The 22545-nt window shown below is 40.3% G+C and overlaps 1 protein-coding gene across 1 annotated transcript in view; it reads right to left on the bottom strand.

The window, feature by feature from the left end:
• Positions 1-22545, bottom strand: part of LOC112976552 (engulfment and cell motility protein 1) — a gene marked incomplete at its 3' end in the record, with an annotated part of 75285 nt that overhangs the window by 31567 nt on the left and 21173 nt on the right. Inside the window, exons 5-6 of the mRNA XM_026087931.1 lie at positions 13442-13492; positions 3449-3618 (exon numbers count right to left, since the gene is read on the bottom strand). Of these exons, the coding sequence (XP_025943716.1) occupies positions 3449-3618; positions 13442-13492 (221 nt within the window). The remainder of the gene's footprint in view (positions 1-3448; positions 3619-13441; positions 13493-22545) is intronic.

Raw genomic sequence — 22545 nt, 5'->3', positions numbered from 1 at the left:
TCAGTCAAGTTAAACTGGATGGGCTCTGTGAAGCCTCCTGACACCAGAACCAATTCAAGGAGGGAGCTGGACTGGGCTGGAAAGCAAGGGTTAACACACAAGGGATGGGAGAAGAGGGCAGAAGTCAAAATCTCTCAGTAGCATCAGGCCTTAGGACTTTGTGTGGCTGAACCATACCCTCACATTCAAGCAAGGCTGACTCAGGGACTGTAACTCAAGGGCAGATAAGATAACTCCAGAGTGAAGATACACCTTGAAGGCGTACTTACAAAATACATTGTCTTCTACAACTGAGCCAAAGTTTATGCCCTTCCCTGAAACTTCTGGCTGCTCATTCCTGCTCTAGCACTGCCTCCCCTTGTTATGCTAAAACAACTGTCAGGGTGGGTGGGTCGACCTATGGACACTGACCTGATTAGAGTTAAAAAATACCCTTAGGGAAAAGAAAGTGGCAGGGACTCTGGGGAAGAGAAGGGAAAAGAGCTCTTTTTGCTTTGAAGCATTTCAGTGATCCAGTCAGTGCAGTCAATGCGCAGCCCAGCAAGCCCACCTAGCCAAGGGTGCAGGCCCAGGGTGGGAACAACAGCAAGGATACCTTTAGCTGGCTTTGCCTGTTCAGTCAGCATCTTGTGGGACCTCTTTTTAACAGTATCGCAGACGGTCCAAAAAAAAAAAACAAAAACAAAAAACAAAACAAACAAAAAAAAAACACAGGAGAAAACAGGAGTGGAGATGTTAAAAAGACATTTAACTGACTCTGGCTGCTATTCCCTGACAGCCTTGGGCACTCAAACTGCTCATCATCCTGGTCCCACTCTTTCCTCCATATACTTCTCTTCTTCATCCCCCCATGCACCTTGGCTGCTCACTGACCATTTGGGAAAGCTGTTTTGGTGCAATAATCAAACAATAAAACCCAAARCACTGTTTCTTCTGTTATGGTAGTTTGCCTCTTGGTTTAGTGCGCTGAAGCAGCAGAAGTCCAAGGAGTGGCAAACCCTACAGTGGGAAGACATGATCATCTACAGCTAGAAGTAAAACCAGAAAGGACAGCAGCAGCACCATGGTAGGCTTAGGCTGCTGAGTCTGGGTGCATTAGGATTCACTCCTTTCATTATATCTTCAGTTCTGTTATGTATGTGCTTATCAGCTTTTCACTGCTGCACAGCATAAAGGTAGAAGGGAATGTACAGTGTAGTGCAGGTGGCCTTGTTTTACAACTGCCCTCACAAAGCCAAACTTGGGGGGAAGCGGGGAGAAATTATGACACTCAAACTTCAGAAGCTCTGTGTTGCTATACATGAAAAAACTGCAGTGTGCGCTGAGTGTTCATTGGCATGTGAAATGCTGGAAACACTCAGTTGGAATCTTTGCCGTTTTGCCTAAACTAGACAGATTTTCTCCCCACAGGCAGAAATACTGATAAACAGATTAGATCTGTAGATCAGTCTATCTTTGGTAATACATTACACCAGTTAAAAAGAAAAATCTCAAAACCTTCCAAACCTTCCAAAGGCAAGCCAAAAAAAACCAACACTGGTTATATGCCCAGCCTACAAGCCTGCTGTGTTAAGAACTTACTACCCTCAGCCAGGAACTACTACTACTAGAGTATAATTTGCTGAGCATTTCTTTCAACAACAGTGCTGTCTTAAGTAGCTCCCCTCCCAAATAAAGTTTTTAACACAGATCAGTCTGCCACAGCTTGGCTCATCTCTCAGCTATGAAACAGCAGTACAGACATATTTGAAGGGCAAGGAGGGCACTTGCTTTAGCCATGCTGCAAGCTAAAAGAAACATTTGCAAAAAATGTGAATGCTCCTTTTCTGTTTCAGTACAAAATAAAGTGCTTTAGTATACCTTCAGCAGTGGCAGAGTTAAGCCATTTCTAACTTAACTGTAAATTCACAGTTTACATCACCACATCTTGGACTGCAGGGCATGACAAAACAACTAAGGGGCAGTGACTCTCAAACTGCTCATGTTCTGATCTTTAGAGGCACATCTGAGCATGCCCATTCAGCACGGTTTTAAATTAGTTCAGTATAAACTCGCAGATGTCACTGTGTGCATACTTTTAAATTATCTTAAGCCTATCTTCAGTTCTAGTTTAATTTAGTCCCTTAAACACCACGTACTATATCAATATACGTACGCCAAGTCAACAAACCTGATTACTAGAACTATTTAAACTGAACTGGCAGGTAATATATGCCACAGACCACACAAGTTCAAAAAAATAAAGATCTCAACACCAAAACACTGAGGATGACACCATGAGCTACTGGAACTCCAGTATTCAGCTGGTGTTAGGCAATGGGGATTCAAAGCCCAGCAAACTGTTAACCATGTAACAGGTAATGATCAACAAGAAGTGAGCTTTCAGCATTTTCCAGTCTAAGGACTCTTTCATTCTAAAGACTATTCTATCTTTGAGGAAAATCCACAGCACATCTTGTGCAGGACCACCACAAACAAGTTTTGTTCCATTTAAAAGCCTGCTTATTACTTTTGCTTTATCCCCAGTTTACTTTCTTGGATCTTTCTTGGAGTGAATGCAAGCACATCTGAGAGGGGATTTGCAGTGACTGCAGCAACTGACTTTTGAAATCTAGTCCACAAGTTCGAACATCCTCCAAAGAATGAGAAAGCTCCCTTCCAAGTATTTGCTTTCTCTCAGGTAAGAAATTGTTGACTTCTTCAGGTGTACTAGAGATTGACACTGACTGCAAAGCACTAAGAGCAACTCTTACTTGAAATCAAAAGCCTACTTGAAATAGTAACTATTAAAACATAAGTTAATAGTGCAACAATCCAGTTGATGATACATTTTTTGCAATAACTTCCACATTAAGTCCATGGAAAAAAGTAGTCAGAATGGTGAAAATGCTAAGATTTTGGGGTAGAGAATTAAGGTGTTTCCAGAGGTCAGCTCTCACTTAATTTCCAAAAGCCACTGTCATTTGAAAATCCCCAGTCAGAATTAAAATAAAAGTGAAAATAAAGTAAGCACTGGGTTTTGCTGCTACACACACAGTTACATACACTGTACTGAGTAATAGTGAATTTAAAGCACAGTTATCAGATGTCACCACTTAGACATCAGCCTTGAAATAATGATTTATCTAAATTCTGATGGGAAGAGAAGAAACTAGGACCATAACCTTCCCCAAAACTTCATGGCACAGAGGGTACTTGTAACTTCCTACTTTGCTCTCACATCCCTCACCCCCAACTCCCACCAGCCCACAGTCAGGGAAAATTAAAAATACATTATTTTCTCTATGATCATGGAGATCCTGTCCTAGCAGCCCAGAACTTCAGGTATTTCCTTTTACGTAAAGTTAGAAGTAATATATAGACGTACTTCAGGCTGAAAGAGAGACAGAGAGAGAGCACGAGCACACAGAATGCGACACAGATGTCACAGTTTAAGCAGAGTACTTACTCTGTGCCACTTTCAACCATTTGCGTTAGTAGAGAAATACCATCTAGGTTTATAAATTCTTGGGCAAACGTAACATCCCGTGAGTAGTTGGCTAAGTCTTTCAGTGCTTCTAACTTCGCATCCATGCTAGAAGACTGGATCCTCTCGTGGAGCTGCTGTGCATTTTGAGCCTCAAAGAAAAACAAAACATATAAAACAAAAACATCAGAAGAGCTTTCGTTACAAAGGCAATAATGAATAAAACATTAGCCCAAGCAGGAGCAATAGCCATGTTTAATAACACGTTTCCATATAGTTTATAGTATAAAGTTAACAACCAAGAAACTTAAAGAAATGGTCATACTTAACACTTGCATTCTCTAAAACACTTAAGTAGCTCACATACAGATTACTTTTACAGAAGTATATTAATCATTTATTACACCATAGTTGTTATATATAACTATTTGCATTGATATCCCATTGTGTCAGGCAAAATGCAAACGTAACAGAAGACAGCCTTTGGCTTGAAGAGCTTATGTGTCATATCAATAAAAGTAGAAAYGAAAATAAAACAGATGATCGCCTCAGACACAATTGCACTCTAATMGTGCCAGCATTTTTTTCTGTCAATGCTTACACTGCTTATGAACTTTTCATGACCTTTAACAAGTAAAGCCATATATTGTCCTAATCAAGTTATATCAACAGAGCACAACATCAGGCATTCTGCTGCTTCCTCCTCTTCCTCCAGCTCTTTCTTTCCATTTTTGTTCACAGTTCAATTCAAAAACTCATATACTCTCTACAAGGAGCATAGGAATGATTATTTTCCATAAACTATATTAACACATAAACATACTATGTTAGTTCAATAACCGTATATATTAGGCTATTTGGCCTATTAATGCTAAAAATATAGGATGAAACAGTGAAATCTGAAATGAACACTGATGATAAAAAGTTAAAGAGATGTTTCAACAGCGTATTAAATTGGTCTCCTGTTTAGCTGTACAAATACTTTAAAATACATCTCACATTTTCGATTTGATGCTTTTACTTACCACAACACAACATCCAAAGCTTCAGTTAATAACTAGCCAATACTTTTGTTAGCAAAAGAATCTTCCTTGCTATATGCAGATACTTGCAAAATTCAGTTTCCTAAAATTCACTTCTTGCCTGCACTGCATGAAAGGTGAATGAGAAGCTATGTGCTGTTAGGAAATCAAATTAATGGTAAATGCTGCTCAGAGTTACTTGCTCTGAGATCATGCTTTTTCTTTCTCTGCTAGAGAATAAGAAAGATAGAAGAAAAAGCTGTGCTGACAGACAATTCCTTTTCTATTCAATAATGAATATACTCTTTGCAGAGATGGTCGTCTCTGCACTTCAAGATCCTCAGACAGTAAAGGTTTTTAGTGGAGTGGAAATGAGCATTTAAACAGGGAAGACTGGAAATAACAACACTATGAACTCTACATGATTTTGATTACTTCACAAATACTAATTAAGTGTTCCAATATCCTCTGAGATCAGCAAGGTTATTACTTCCCATTTTTACAGACAAAAATAAATGTAGTTCAACACTCAGTTTGGCCAGAACCCATGTGGTGAGCAGGAGTGTGTAAGGGGAAGAAATATCTTCTAGCTAATAWGGTTATGGTTAACATCTTCAATTAAGACAGTATCAAAAAGAAACAGAATATTTTTTAGCCCCTGGACTTACTATKCTTAAAGTACTGGGTGGTGTAGCCATAGCAGTTACATATTTATAGAAAGGCACAAACCTGTCATCCAAAAGCTTTTTCTGCCACCATAAATTACCTATTCCATCAACTGGTTTGAGCTATAATGGGGAAACAATGCTTTATACATTCCCTCTTTAAAGGGAATGTCTGTCTGAATGGTAACAAAAGAAAATTCTCTCAAACATAAATAGGCTGATAGGCTAAATCATTTGTTAAAGCCCAAGGAAGAAATAAAAATAGATCCCATTATCTTCCAGCTTCCAGGATAACCACAAAATACTTCTTCCAACCCTTTCCTTCCTTCACCTGCTCTGGAGAAAGAAATGTTTTAATAAAGTAGTAACATGGTCTATTCAGCTATAAAAATTCAGAGCAGCCACTATTACTACAAGAATCAGAAGTTCAACAGCCAACTTGTAGCTCACCATACAACCTCTTTTACTGAGCTGTTTCTTCTCAGACTCCGCACTATCGTAACTCAGGAAGATCCACTGATGCAAGGCATCCTCAAAACATTACTGTTTCTCAGAAAACATGCAACTCCTGAATTCCTGCCCAGGAATTCCTGAATTCCTGTTTCTCAGAAAAGAAACAGTCTCAAAAGACTTCAACACTGCCAAGTCAGCTATGTTCCTCTGATTTCAGAAATGGCTGCACAAACCTAGTTTAAGCTCATTAAGATCTGCTGACATGTCCTCCCACACCTGCTGTGGTTCTGGAAGATTACCACCCCCAGCCCACCCCTCACTGTCTGCCACCATTTGCCTACTGAAGGTTACAATCCTTTCAGCTCTCCATAGGCAGTCAGTTCTCTGAAGGCTCCTGCGTTCAGTGAAAATGAGCCAGAGCAGCAGAGATGAACAAAATACCTGGTTCACTGATTGAGCAGTACTCACCTGAGCTGCTCAACCAGCAAATCTGAGGAGGTAAAGGTTGGCAGCAGAGCTGTGGCCAGATAGATGGGGAGGATAATCTCATTATGTAGCCCAGTAGCCAGTAAGGGACAACTCGTGAGCTGAGCCAGGGGAACATCCTCGTGGGAACCAGTTCAAATTGTATCTGCTATTGCTGTGTAAACACTTCATCTACACACACATTAATAGCAGGTTATTAATGGTCAGGTTCACCCTTCTCTCTGGGAGAGACTGCTGCCTCCAGCATAGACACCTTGGGCTGGTGAATCACTTCTGCCATCCCAGATAGACTTCCAGTACATATGAAAAGAAAGAACCCCAGCATAGGGACAACCACCTACAGTGCAAAATAGCAGCATGAGCAGGACCAACCTTTTAACAGATATATGTTAAACCTTGCAAAAGTCAAATATGAAATCCTGGTGTCTGTGAAGTCAGCTTTGCAACTAACAATGAGAAAAACAAACTGTAATCCTAAATCYGTGACCACTGGCTCCCCTCTGCAGAGCACAAAAATTATAACACAGAGACATCGCATTATAAAAGTGTTTCGACTCTATTTTGAACACATAAAATAAAACTTAGTAGCATCCCAGGCATTGTCTGGCTATGCCAGTGCTAATGCCCCATCAGCAAAGTGTCAGAAGACTGCAAGAAAAAAGAAATCGTAAGGCTTAACTGGTCAGAAGCTCTACACAGCAGTACTTTATGTACATTGAGTTTTGCAAGCCACTGYATCCAGTAAACCATGTTCCTCCTATTCTTGGAAGAAAAAAGAACTGATATTGGCAGAGCAGATCTTGATTAAAGGGGTAAAAAAATATTTGTCTCAGCAAAAATACTGGTACATGTCTCATCAGAAACATGGCCAAAAGTAATGTTGGCTGTCACAAGTGCCTGATGGGTAAAAATACTGCTTCAGTGAACACCATGCAGTTCTCACAAACCTCCTAGCTCTTGTTGCCATAGCACTCATACGTGCTTATGGAATGTACAGCTCACTTATGACTGCATTAAAAAATGAAACCCAGATGAAACATACTCTGAGTGCTTACCAGGGAACTATTTTAATGATTTACAATCCATCAGTGGATGGACAGTAGAAAGCGCAGCTCATTAAAGTAACAGTGGAGCTAGCTGCCATGTCTCTGCTCTTATTAAGATATCATTCAGCAAAGAACAATAAATAAATATATAAAACCTTCCCAACGGAGAACCATTATGAGGGAATTAACAGAAATGCTGTCTTCCATTTACTCGAACAGCCATATTAACTGCTCTCAGGTTTAGAAAAGGAAGACAGGGAAGCTTGTAAAATGTGTGCTGTCAAAGCCTGAGTGTTTCAGAAGGCTGTCAAGAGGCATAAGCTGTTTGCCTAGTCTTAAATGACTTGCTCCAAGTACAGCCAGAGAAGGCTACCCTTAAGCAGTGCTTAAGAGGAGGAGCAGCTTGATGAGAYTGTCAGCTTAAAAAGAAAACTAATGACCCAAATCCAAGATGTGACTTGCTTAGAGACTCAAATAGCCTTTTGGAGGTTAGGAATCCCAAGATCATCCTACAAGGGATTCTGCCGACCAACTCATCACTTCTTTGGCATTGAATGCTTTGTGCATGAAACTTCGAAAACTACTTATTACACAGAAGCACAGAGGGTTTCGGTACAGAATACAAAACACAGAGAGCTGGGGCAGAAGGGAGGACACGGATTCCAAATGCTATCAAATATTAATGTGCTACGGGGAGAAATTTGGACTGTATTGATTTAAGTTATCTGTAGCTGTTCTACCATTATGTGATCACAGTTTTATCCTTTATTCTTTACAAAAAGTAAATGAAATAAGAGTATTTTGGTCTGCCCTGTAGATAAGTTAGTTGCATCATTCATCTTTCTGCTAGAAAACAGGGCACGCAGACCATCAGTTACTACCAAACACAATTTTGCACCAAATAAGTTCACTTGTGTGGTTTAATTTAAATCAGTGTTGAAGCAAACTCACTTTATGAACTGCTGTGGTGGTTTAAACTGTTACTTTCTCCTCACTTGTTACTGCCACCTCACCTTCAACTCAGTGTACTTCAGAAAATAATGAAAGACTGGATATGTTACATAATCATCATTACATACAAACCAGGTTTAACAAACCCGGTAAGACTGACTGGCATCTGATGCCAGCTAAGGAATGAGATCCAATTTTAATTAGCAAAGGCATTAAGATTTTTATAATAATGCTCAGCAAGCACAATTTCTATATTTAAAACTCTAAAAATAATACACGAGGCAGTCCTATTGAATCACTATACCCAGTTATAGGGGTAGAAACAGAGGAACAGGAAAATGGTCACATCTGGAGACATACAAAATCAATGAGAAGTATTACAGATGCTTGCGCATATGTATTATACACATGTACCTAAGAGTTTATGCAGTCAGTAGTCACTTATGAATATTTTCAAGAGGAGCACTGATTATTTTTTCCTCCCATTTCATTTGAAATAATCATTTTTTCTTACTATTCACAATATGACTTCAGAAATCTGTAAACATGAGCTTAAACCTTTACCTATAAAAAGACAAAGCAACCTCCCTTCCCAAATCTTCCTCCTGTATCATGTGCAAACACATATCAAATTCACTTACTGACTTCAGTGATCAGTGAGCCTACTATAGGTTTTAATAACAATTAAGTCACAATTACAAGATACACGTAATTACAACCACAGGCTTAATCTGCAAATATTTTTGCATTTATTGAGCTTTATGAAGATTAAGTCAGTTGAACACAGATTTAAGTAACCACAGATTGAAGATTCCAGACCAGACCCCCAAATTCTTACTTATTAAAGACATAGGATTTAGATGCATAAGTAGAGATGAGTTAAAAAACCCTACAATTTCTTTTACATGTGATCTATAAGGACAGGTATAATGACAAAACAAGTTGTTCATGTCTGAAAAAGCATTCAGGGAAAATACTATAATGACTATCAGTGAACACCTCTATTTATATGAGTGATCATGCAAGAAATGTTAATACAGCTGTCTATAAACAATTTATGGGTTGAGAACTTAACCAATCTCCAAGCAGGAGACAAAAAAAAATATTATGTTCATGCGACAAAAGCAAATGATCAGGCACAATAAATACCACATTAGAAGAGGTTATCCATTGACTGAACATTGACTGAAGTGTATAGTTCATGAGCAAGCCATGTTTTCCTAACTATCCAAAAAKCTACTTTTGAATAAACAGCTAGTGTTCAGATAATCAATTCTGTTTGAAAACCATTAAATTGAGAAAAGASAGAGAGTCATTCTGTCAGCTGAATTCTCCCAGTATTTTAGTAACCTCTCAAAATGATTAGTCATTAGAAGGAGGATTTGCAAGATCTGATCAAAATAAATCTACAGTTGCATACAATAAAAGGTTCAGTTCTACTTGCTGCATTGCAGGACCGAACTGTCCTTTTGGAATAGTCTCACACCCAGGAGCAATTACAGCTCATTTATACACCTACTCACCAGCCACTGGAATATGGGCATCACAAAATAGACAATAACAATCTGGCATTTCACTCTCACATATGTTCGGGGAGAAAAAAAAAAACACGTTGCTCAAGAAACATATGATGAGTCCCTTCAGAAATGCAAATGGACAAAGGGGGAAAATAGGTCATGGAAAACAGTAAAAACACGATAGCTCAAAGAATTGTTAAGAAAGATGATAGGAGAGTAAAAATAAATAAGAAAGATGATATGGGGAAAAAAGATAATATGAGAGAAATTCAATCTGTACTCAAGTTACCTAGGAAACAGAGTGTCTGTGTGAAGAGTGGTTAATAGAGAAAAAAATAGCATTGTTTAGAAAAAAACAGCCTTTCAGAGAATCACACAAACTTTGCAAACAGATCTACGGAAACAAAGAGACAGTTCAAATTCCCACCAGGCCTGACAACTGGCGTTTGTGAAGTTCTAAATCAAAGAAGTTTAAAATAGACACGTTATAAATCTCCGAAGGCAAGCATTTATAATGAATTTAGCAGTGCACCATAACTGCAGTTCTGCTAACACAATGTCACAATGATTGAGAGAAAAAAGGGTTCCATACACACATACAAAATCTAAATTTGAGATAAAAAAAAGGAAGTGTTTAACGTTTAGATTTGAGGGGTTAGATTTCTAATCCTAATTTAAAGAAGCAAATCCAAAAATGCTACCTGTCTTCTTCTAGATGAAACTATTTTTTCTTTTAATCTCTGCTCTGGATACATGAGGAATATGAATTTTGAGGCTAATGACAACAGAACTCCAAAAGATCACATCTCATCCTTCTCAACCAATCTTCAGTGTTAAAATTCAGTTAATTAAGATTAGAAAAGCATTTCAGGTATATGCAGTCTTCAGAATCAGTCAAAATTATCCCTCACAACCCTTCAAGCAAAAAAACGTTTCCTCAAAAGGCTTTTTGAGTTCAAGACAGATTTTTTGCCCACAATAGGAAGGAAATAGGCAGATTATGGCAACTCTGGAATTACAGGGCCACATCTCGAGGAAGTGTTCTAAAGCTCCAGACAACCTGCACGTGGCTCTTCTTCCTTTCTTTCATTCCTCCTCTCCCTCTTTTCTAATTTCCCTGCCTCTCCAAAAAGTGCTTTTGGTGTGATTTTCATTTTCTGGGGGAAGGAGGAGATAGTTTCAGTTTTATCCTGATGCAGGATAGGAAAAGGAAAAAAAGGGGGGGATGGAAGGAAGAAGATTTCAGAATCTTAACATTTTCACAGGATGAAAAACACATTTCCCATCCAGCTCAAGCAGCTAGGAAGGCATCTTCCCCATTTTGCAAGAATATATCATGCAGTCTGTTCTTCACATATCTCCTCCAACTACTGTTGCTCTCAGACAGAATTTCAGAGGAAAAACGGAAACAGATGGCCTGTTAGCTTTTCAGAGTAAATGACAAGCCTTGTGTGGGTCACCAGTATAAAAACCACAGCTTGCAAGCCTTTAATCTATCTATTTTAGGTACCTCTATGATGACCACTTCAACAGTACCTTAAAAGCAAAGATACTATTCTAGGGTGGGAACATCCAGAACTTCATTTGATCTCTACAATTTAAAGAATACGAATACTTTAATCTGGCATAAAAACAATCCAGTCCTTTCAAACCTCCACCCAAACTACTCCCCTGATTTGGGGGAAAAATTGACAAAAGGTTTCTTTGTTGTTGTTGTTTTTAAAGTTTGATTATAAGTACTAGTTTAGGGAGAAATGTCAATATTGAAGACTAGAAAGTAGACTGGCCTTGTAGCTCATGACAGGATGGAAGAATAGGGTCTTTAGGAATATATCCATAAATGTAGTCAGAGTGGTCTATAACCAGGGCAGATACCAGGTAGTACTCTCATATCCTGAAAACCCCTGTCTTGGCTGACTGAACATAAGGCAAAGGAACAGAAAAGCAGAAGACTTGTGCAAAAATCCCACCTTCCTACCCGCAGCTATTAGTGGAAAGTGTTATAAATCCCAAGTTTGTCTTTTGTTTGCCGGTCACATTTCCAGTTCCACAAGTGATCATGAAGATAGAGAGACAGCCATTTTCACAGATTAGCCACAGCACAACCTCACTACAGTTTTGCATGGTGCAACCAGTTGCGGGTTTTGAGACAGGGAAGGATTCCATGAGTCACTGCTGTGGTTACACAAAAGAATGATGCAGCGAGCTTGGACCATGCTGTTTCTTGATGAACCACAGATGTTTTGATTTCATGAGATCCCAAGTTTGGGCAGTAGCTAGCCCTTTCTCAGTGGAGTGGATATTTGTTCTTAAGCAATCTCAAAAGATAGAAAGAGCTGGTGCTGGGACTGTCCGTTTCTGAGGAAGGTCCACCAAACAGGTTTTAATTCACAGGGAAGTGGTTTCCCAGGTACTAGGCTATTCTGGTGACATACAGCAAGAGGCTCTGGAGTCATGCAGATTCTGAAAGAGCCATGGTCTTAAACTGCTGTTTACTCTCATGGCTGTAAAGCTCTGTATATGACCACTGAAAAAAGAWGATAAATGATAATGGGAAGTATCTCATCTTTCCCCAGTTGGTTGCTACTTAGATGTGCTTTCTATTAAAAAGCTATACTCTTGTAGAAGAATTTTGCAGACACAATCAAAACCAACGTATGCACATGTTTTCATATTGACTTCTTCAATTTCTACTTACACATGAACCTGCTTACAAATTCAGCTACCTCCTATGTCTGGCCTACATCTTCATTAAGTTAAGCAGGCTGGGGAAGAGTGGGAATGCATTCCATGTCTGGAGGACTTGGGAAGTTAGCATCGTACACTTCTTGTTTCTTTCCTTTGAGGCTAGGATCTACTAGCTGAATAGTGATCCATCCAAAATGGATCTGTGGCCTCTGTGCAGCTTCTAGGTAGACAAATTTCCACATATCATGGCAGTAACTGACTGCACGCTTTTAGTGGGTTCAACAGAAGCCAGAAGTTAAACCACCCCAGCTCTGTCTCGCYTATTCAAGTGAGCAGCAGAACGACGAAGACAGAATTTGCCCATAAGAATGCTTTGAATCTGCAGAGGCTAAAACACCACCACACAGAGGTAAACCATTTTAACGGCACACTACATTCGTCAGTAAGGAAATGTGATCACTGCTGCCCAAGACATATGTCTTCTGGGGTTAATAAAAGCTTCCAGCATGTGGCAACAGTACTGCTCAACTCAGCAGGGGAACAGGCCATTACAAAGCAACCAGTGACTCTGCCATGCTTTTTGAGGAGCTGGCAAGGAGGTAACATTGAATAAACACGAAACAATAAAAACAGCAAAGCCAAACATCACAGTTGCTGCTCACTCAGCAGAAACTTAGACAGGAGGAAAGCTCTGACCTGAGCTGCCCAGCAGAGCTCTCCCTTTATTCAACCACCAGCCCCTTCTCCTGGTTCTGAGTTAGGGGCAGGAAAGGAGCACATGAGTGAGGCTGCAATGCCAGCAGTTAAGCAGAGGTACCGTGGACATGAAGGCTGCCCCCAGTGGGAGAGAAGTCAGAGACAGAAAAACACCCAGCTGTGCCAGCCCTACCACAAAATTTCACTCAGAGACACCACCCCTGCCCCTGTAACTGAAAAAAAAGAGATCAACACATACATCAACACAGTCATCTTGTGACTGCACCATCATCCTCCTTTGCAGAGAGACTGTGGGATACAATGGGGCTACAGTTAAGAACAAAATCAACAACAATAACAAGCCCTGCCCACATCAGTCCATTGCAATTCTGCTAATCAAATCTTCACTTTCTACTTTGCGAAGGGAGAGATGAACAGAAAGGTAACTCACTGGAGATGTTGTTAATCGAAGGATTGCTCCGTTCTTTATCTCATTACGATTCTGAAAGAGAAAAATCCAAAAGGTTTTCTTTAAGACTCAAAGACTTGAAAAATGCATTGAACAGAACCCACACTAAACCAGCAGCAGTGCTTTCCCTTGCCTCTGTGCAAAAGCTTCTGCCTTTTCACATGCAGGCTAACATGTATACAACATTTTCCCCATTTAGGCATGCTAACACYGGCCTCAAGGAATAGGTGGCTGTTCACATGATATTTAACAGATCTGAACCATTGCAAGAATGACTTCATATTTTTCAAAGTTTAGCTTCCATTGGCAACTTCTGGATATTTCTTTGAAATATCCTGTGTAACAGACGTAAGTAACTGGCCATGATGTCTGACTCTGATTTTGTGCTACATAGTTGAGGAGTTCGTAAGTTTGCTGAAACCTGTCATTAAACATCTGCAGCATTTAAATTTTATCCCACTGGCTCTCCATTTTCTATAATGAGAACAGGCTGACTTAAACCACTGGAACCAGTGACTGAGCTCTGCCACCACGACTCCGCAAAGTCAAAAAGCACTGCTGTTAAGCGTTAAGTAAAGTTCAAACATGCCCTAAGTTGTTATTCTTATCCTGCTGGCAGAAAGAGGAGGCATTAAACATTTTCTTTTGGTTAAGCTTGCATAAGATGTTCAATTAAACTAAGGCTCTGGGCAGATGAAAAAGCTACTATGGTGTAAGCCACAGTGTGCATTTACAGCGCACCCACAACCTTGTGGTCAGTGCCCATGTGCAGGGTCTTACCCTGTGGTTAGCGTAGGAGAGCTTGCCCCTCTTGGAGCGAGCTGCCTCCTGTTCACCACAGGACCACACATCCTCAGCGCAATGCACACTCGCACCTTAGTTTATGGCTCGGCAGCTCGTTCGCGGGCCCATACCCTAATACCTCAAAGGAATCTGAAGAATCCATAATGGTTTGAGAGATATGAGTTAATCAAGTGTTTTAAATGAAAAATCATCTTTTCTGGTAAAGCTGTTCTAAAGACCATGCTGCAGGCTTTCTGCAGACTGACATTTAGCCAAACAAATCAGTCTGCATTTCTTTTCAGGCAATTCTTCCCAATTTCCTTTCATCCTTCCTGCCCCCAATTACATACATCTCAAATACAAGATGCTAAAAACAGGATGAGTCCTGCTTGAAACCAGGTCAAGCAGTTCCAAAATAAACTCTGTTACATTGTCTCTTTCCTGGTACCTAAGTCCTCCGTAGGATTGGTTCAGCTATCCACAAGATCACCCTCCACCCACAAACACTTCTTCACTTTCACTGAAATAAGTAAGCTGTCAGACAACACAAGAGGTACAAAAGACTCCCCCCACCCCCCCCCCCCACCCCGGAGCTTTGCTTAAATACACAAGCAAACCTATCAGTCCTCAGCAGTCCCCTCCCGGCTGTGCCACTGCCTGCCTGCCAGAATACCAAGTCTAAGGCATCTGCGTGAAGCAGCAATAGCGCATCTGTGCAGTTTAATTTTACTCAGCATTGAAACAAACTCACTTTGCAAACAGCTGTGGTGGCTTAAACTGTTACCACCTCCTGGGTTTGTGGAGCTGAATGAAAGTAATTGCTTCAGGACAGTCACACAGTTTTGGTTAAATCTACCTCCATCAACACTTGGAGGTAAACCACTGGATCTGTGCTGTGTTAGGCCAGAGTATGCATGCACACACATACATACGCATACGCATGCACACACACATGCGCACAGTTCCATCAGCTGGGAGGCAGCAAATCCCAGCATGCAACAATATTAAAAACAGGTAGGGAGTCAGGCAACACTTAAATTGTCCAAATCATATCCAAAAGTGAAAGCCAGATGACACTCTTTGGAAAAGGCTGGAGCTAAGAAAAATAAACCATTCTTAAACATAAATAAGAGCACTCACACCAGTTTATTTTTCAACAGCATAACTTTAAGGAGTTTAAAAGCAGCTCAGTTTCTCATACATTTCTTGCACTAACTAGCATGAACTACCAAATCAGTTACAAATGAGTCTGTGGTTTAACAAATTAACTCACTTCATCTGGACCACAGTCCAGATGTTTGCACAGTGTGCAAACACTCTTAGTCCACTGCAAACACAAGGTACTCGGCTTTGTGTAAGGAGGCTACACTAAACGCTGTGGTCTCAGGAGACAGGATGAGTTTACTGAACAGCTGAGTGCTACTGAAAGGGGGGGGGGTGTCTCCCTCCACCACCCTCCTGCCTCCCTGCTCCCTTTTCTGCCTTGGAGCAGTCCCAGCACTTGGCAGATGCATCCATGGGTCAGTCTCACTAAGTAACCTGGCAGAAAACAGCACTGACAAGAACAGAGGGAAGAGTTTTTTGGTGGGTTAGTATACAAAAACAAGCTCTGCAAGGGTTCAGCCCCAGAGCTAACAGAAGAAAGACTGCGAAACCACACAGCTGGGAGCAAGGTAGGGATTGGGGGGGGGGGGGGCAGGAAACAAGGGAAGCATAAAAAAGAATTATACCTCTCCCTTTTTGGTGGCAGCAAGCTGTCCACCACAGCCAAAGTTACATTATCTTATAGTTGCCTAAGGCTGAAAGCACGTTCCACAGCTTACTCAACTACAACAGGTTTGTTACAAGTTGAAGCCCTAACCCGTAAAAAGTTGGACCTAACCTGAAATAATCTCTACAGTCAAGCATGCAGGCTAAAAACAAATTTGTAATGATGCAAGAACACATTTTGCTTGGGCACAGGTTGAATCCACAACCAAGCTAGCAAGTGGAAAATACCCTGTTAAATAAATGCACTATTCCTCTATAGTCAGAGGAATTTAAAAACAAGGGGAAAGGGGAAAGCTGATAACGTTTCTTCTAGTTTTAGAAACCTTGCTGAAGTTCAGACACTACATACAGATAAAAAACAAAAGTATTCTCCAGAGTGACTATATGTCAGCAGATTACACAGAAAATAGCACAAAAAAACAACCTACGTAGTACACAAAAGCATCGCGGGCAGTTTTGTTTAGGGTCTTTCTGCTCATTTACCAGAAAGAGTCTGAGACACCAAAGCTTGCAGACCCAAAGATCCAACACATGTCACAGCCCACAGCACATGGAAAGCTAAGACTTTTCTCTGTCTAATCATGCCTGGCTCAGAGCAAAGTACATAACATAAGTCTGCCCAATACTGTAAATTTAATCACTGCTATCAAGAGACACAGACAGCTAGTCTTCAAATCCTGATTTAGACGAAGGCTTATGGAAAACTGCCTATGCCTTTTATCTRAAAGTATTCAAAGCATCAAGTTTCTAACACAGCAGGCTAACCAAAACTTTAAAAGGGTTAGCTGTTCCCCAATCAAAAGTCCCATTTTGTTTATCCATTCTAAATAATGACTTAAGCACCTACCAAGAAACAGCCTGTAAGCATACAATTAAGCCAAGAGGATCTCCCACATTAACTGTGAAATGCAGTATTCAGCATGCCAGTTAATTTCAATTGCAACATTTATACACCATTAATCTCCTTAGTATTAGGGACCCTGTCCTGCAGAGTTCTCTCCTAGAGTAACAGGATGTCGTTCCAACACAACAGCCTGGCTTTAGCACTCACACTCTTAAGCACTACTCTTATTCAGGACAGGGTGCACCATCAACTAAGATGGAAAAAAACAAACAAAACAAAAAACCTCACTCTTCTTCCAAGACATTTCTGATCTGTTTCTCACATGTATATTAGGTTTGCAGGTATTGTTCATGCTGTTGATCTGCATTAGGAAAGCTTATTTCTGGGCAGTGAGGAAACTACTTAAATAGCACTATCCAAAATACAGACCTCCTAAAGAAACTTTGTGACAGATAAATAGATTCTTTATAAATGCCACTTGGGACTAAGACAGCAGTCATATTATGGATACAAATAAGCCTCAGATGCAATATTATATCTAACAAGAGTCTACACTCACAAGATGATTTTATTCTAACTGAATATGCAGTATTTCCAAGCATCCTACTCCTACATGACATCTTCCAAGCTGGGTTTTCACCAGACACAAATACTGCCGTGAAAACACACAAACAACAAAACAATGCAAGTAGTAGAAAATATCTAGGACTGTTTGCTACACATTCCCTTCATAGGGCCCTCTGCCTCCCAACTCCACCAGCTGGAGCTCCACGAACCTACATTATCTGCCACTAGGTCTGTTCCTTCTCAAAGCTTTGCCTTCATTGTGCCACAGCGTACTTTGCCCAAAACACACACAAGAGACTTGCACAGAGGAAGCCATTTAAAAAGCAGGCCCAGAGCTTTAAGAGTCCCCCAAACCATGGAGAGGGACAAAGGTATGTGCATTTGCTTTCAAAAGATCCCATCAAAACAGCTAAGCCAGTTATTCAGAACTTCGTTGGAGAAACACTCAGGAAAACTTTCCAAGAAAGATTAAAGTTTATTTTGTCATGTATTTGTCCTATCATTATACCCAGCAAAATGCCTCATGACTCAGCTCGCTGCAATTGGTTGGAATGGAATGTTTTCCTAACATATTTGAGGAAGACCTAGAAGCATCAGTTCTTGTGGTTATAGCTCACTCAGCACTTATTTTTTTAGCCCTGACCAGGCATTTTTCTTCRCAGACCTCTCTAACCTGGCCAAAGAATAATAGCTAAGAAATTCAAAATTCTTTACACATTTACATTCCAATGTAATTGATTATTCCCTATTTCCATATTATTATTATATTACACCTTCCTCCAAGTTGACACAACAAAATATTAGAGCTCTGAAATACACTTCAAGTTGGCAACTCTGTAACATTTTCACCAAGCTGAGTCTGGGCAAGTAGTAAATAAGGATAGAGAGATAGATGGTAGAGTTCATTTTTAAGTTACAACTCAGGAAAGATGTGGAGTCCTTGTTGACAGATCTCTCTTAAATCACTGACTAAATGCACTGCAGCAGTCAGAAAACACTGAGCATTATCAGAAGCAGGACTGTGAACTAGGCAGAGGGCATCATTCTGCCACCACAGAAAAAGCTTAATGCACCCACATGCAGGGTACTGTGCGCAGTTCTGATATTCATCTTACAATGGACACAGAATCAAGGAATGCAGAAAAGGACAAGTGAAATGATCAAGGAGAATGAGCTGCTGTCTTACAAGGCAAGGACTCTYCAGTTTGGACAGAAAAAGGCCAAGAGGAATTATGATCAAAGTCTACAAAACCATGAAAGCAGTGGTCAGGCTGAATGCAAAACTGTTATTAAATTCTGCAAAAGAAGACTGGGGGGTACTTGATAAAAACAGTAAGAGATCAGTTCAAAACGTATAAAGAATACATCTCTTCATTCAGCTGGCAGTGAATTTCTTGAGCTTGCTGCCACAGGAGGTTGTGAAGACCGGCAGTATCAGCAGGTTCAAAAAAAGATTAAAAAACACATGGCCCATATACATGTACTAAAAGGACTAAGTGCAGACGTAACCTCTAACATCTGTAGTGTAAGTGTGAATGCTGAGGAAATATGAAGGGAGCAGATCACAGAAAGCAACTAGGTTCACAACCTTAACTCGCATCCTGCTACTGGCATGGTTAGAGACAGAATATGAGGTTAAATATACCATTGGGCTGACTCAATATGTAATTTAAGTCCATTTTTAGTCACCAAAAGCTTTAATAAGGTGAAAGTTAAGAGATCTACATAATTATCAACGTTCTTTTTCTTGGCATGCTAGGACTGTACAGTTTTAGAAAAAAATACCAAGGTAGTTAATCTTGTAATAAAATTCCTTTTCTGGGGAGTTGTTGGAAATAGGGAGAATTTCCTGTAATTTTTTACATTAGAGTTTGAGGATAGCATTTTCCATGAAAAAGTAAGTGCTGGTAGTTTGGTTAATGTTCCTAAGAAGAGGAAGGTTTTCTGCATGCTGTTTACCTGCCCCTACTCAAAGATCATAGAAGCTAGCATTAATAAACCAAGTTACACCAGTGGTGTGGCTTCAGGGTATGCATAGCTTAGTGAAACTAAACAGCCACAAAAGGGCAGTTCCACACATACCATCTAGAATGTGTGCTCCCAACACTTTCCTTACATTCGATCTACCAACATGCAGCAGCACAGTCAACCAGCTAATCTTAAAAAAAAGTTACCTCTCTTCCTTCCTCCTCCATTTACAAAAAAGGGAGGGAAAATAAAAATCCAGAGTTGTTTCAAGTCATGGCTCTGACAGAAGACAACTCACCTTGCTGTACAGTCTCTAGGATGCTAGAAGAGGGAAAGGAAGGAAGCCAGGGAGGGGAAAATTAAAGCTTGACCACCTCTGTCTTCAGCAATCCAGAGTTATATGAGGTTGCATGCCAGTGAAACTGGCCTAAGAAAACTAGAATCTAAGAAAATGCCCATACTTTGCATCATTTACTTATCTTCACGTGGAATGATCTATACAAAGACAATGTCATCAGATATCACTTGCTCTGCAGAGCAGTGATGGTATTATACTGTGGGCAGACATCCTTCTTCTGGTACATTAAAAAAAAAAGTTACACACGGGTTATTTTTAATCTGAATCAGTTCCCTAATCCAAGTTACCACATAGCCTCAGACAGTTGTACCAATAACATGGAAGGGATGGGCAGGCAATGAGCAACCTCATCGTCCTCCGGTAAGCTGGAACATAAGAGCARCACCCTCCAAAATAAACATTAGGAAATGACAGGCTTAGCTGGGCATGTACTATTGTTGGTGAGATCATGTGGGGAAATCAGAACAGGGAACTGATATGAACATCAAACAAAACAAAGCAAAACAAACATACCACCCCAGACAAGAAAAGGATTTGAGTTGAAGTTAACTCTCCAATGCAATTCACCCAGCACTCTTGCCCGCAGCACAGCTGAGGGGTCAGTGCAGGGGCAGTAGCTCCTTAAGCAGACCCTACTGCCAAAAAGTATCTGAAGACTCAATCCAAGCCTGTGGTTCATGGTCACTTTTGCCAGACCAAAGCATAGGTTGCTACCATAAAGGGGAGTTTTGCTTTTCAGTCTCTTGCTCATTCCTACCATTGTTTGTGTGGCATAAAAAAACTACTTGATGAGTCAATGAGGGAACTAACTCAGCTGAAAATTCATCATTTTGTTTTTTGCCCAGTTTGTAAAGGAGAAGACAGGAATAAGCAGTATGGTTCAAGCAGGAAAAAGGGCCATCCCATTTTGCAAGACTGAATGTGAAACTATATTCACAATGGTGTTGTTTCAAGGGAAGCCTGCAGGTGCTTGRGTCACTTAAAATGTCTTTTTTTTTCTGTGATGGTTTCTTCTGCGATAGCAGGGCAGCTAGGATGGGCTTGAACATGACCTGGTATCATTTACAGAGTTGCATTACTTAAATCATAGCAATTAATAAAAAACATCTCAACATGCTTCCAAAGGAACTGGTACACTTTTAAAAGCAATGGTAACACAACTTGTGTGCATGTACTCCTCTCACATGTACATCCTACTCCTATTCCCTTGTGTTTGCCCTCCCTCTCTGTCACAGACTAGAGAGTTGGTAAAACATCCCTTCTCCATTTGTGACTGCAATCAACAGAATTTGCCAACAAGTTTATTCCACATCAGCCTAAGACAGTTTCACATGCAACTGAGGAACACAACAGCTCACAGCTGCTAAAAGGGGAAGTTTCATTCCTCTTCCCTCCCTCTAACATTTTCCTTCCTCCCAGCCCATTCCTGGCCATCATTCAAGGATCCTGCTCCACCCTCGCATCAGATCGGGCTTTTTTCAGACCCTTCATTGAGACAATTCAACCAATTAAAATGGCATAAAATGATCCCCTCTCCCTCTGCCACCGCCAAATTGTCCAAAAATACACTGCAGCCAGCGCAAATGATGTGGCAGGATCTCATGGGGAAGGGGAGAGGAAATCAGAACAGTTCCCTTTCAGCAGCAAGCTGCGATGTTTGTTCACGAAGTCTTGTGAAACCCTAAGTAGGACATTCTTAAAGTATAAAGTGGATTTAAAGAGCATTTTTCTGTTAGTCAGATTTGATGCAGATTATTTGCTATCAGTTGAACTCACAGTGTTTGTGGCATACTGTACCTACATTTGAGTGCTGTAACAGAAAGAAAAACATTTAAAGAGGGCCTTCCCTCTCTAGTAAGTTACTTTCATGGAAGAATTACAAACTAAATACAGGAAGATAAATGTATATACAGCTTGAAAAACACAGCTGACCTATCTTATCAGCCTTGCTGTGGAATTAAGGAACTAAACAGAAGATATTATCATACCAAATATTTAAAAAGGACATAAACAGAAGAGGAACTAAGCTATTCATTGAGGCGCCAGAAAGTATAACAGGTAGCCAGGACAGAATGGTTTTCTTCATAAAATTGTGTATGAACCTAAACACAAATCCTAAGAACTTGGACTAATTTGCCAAGAGAAGGATGAAAACTTGGTTCTTGGAATCAGTCTGAATAAAGGAGGATTGAAAATGATTTAGTGCACAGATACTCATTTTTTCATGCATGTCCACTAGAGAAACATATTAATGTCTGCTAGGTTTTACTASAGCCCACTAGGTAGCATTACTAGCATTCATCAGGCAGGCAGGAGCATGGCCACTCTGACACCACATGCTGCCTTTACTGCTGAGAATCTCTGCAGGGCTGTGCAGACACCCCAAAAGAATGGTAAGAAGTTCAGGAATACGAGGGGGATACCACATGTCAAGTAGATGGTGGGGGAATGAAAAGGCTGGTCATAATTTGGTTCAGATTTCAGTCCAAATACAGACTGAAATCTGCCATTTATGAAGTATTACTAACAAGTATATTGTAAGGAGTAATGCAGAGAAAAGGAACAGATCACCTAAATGCATTTCTATTCCCAATTTTTATGCTAGCACCTATTCTCAGCTGCTTAGGAGGAGCCAGGTCCTTCAGTGAATCAGAAACCTTCCTTATTCAGAATGTTTACTTCCAACTCACTGAAATTCAATCAAAAATGTGAAAGAAAAAAATTCCYCCCCAAAAACCCAATCCTACAAGTGGTTCACTTCTTGTCCTGTCACTGGCATACACTCCCACACAGGGA

Source organism: Apteryx rowi, unplaced genomic scaffold, assembly GCF_003343035.1.
Source record: "Apteryx rowi isolate R43461 unplaced genomic scaffold, aptRow1 scaffold_741, whole genome shotgun sequence".
Taxonomy (NCBI): Eukaryota; Metazoa; Chordata; class Aves; order Apterygiformes; family Apterygidae; genus Apteryx; species Apteryx rowi.
This window is presented reverse-complemented; position numbering and strand designations above follow the sequence as displayed.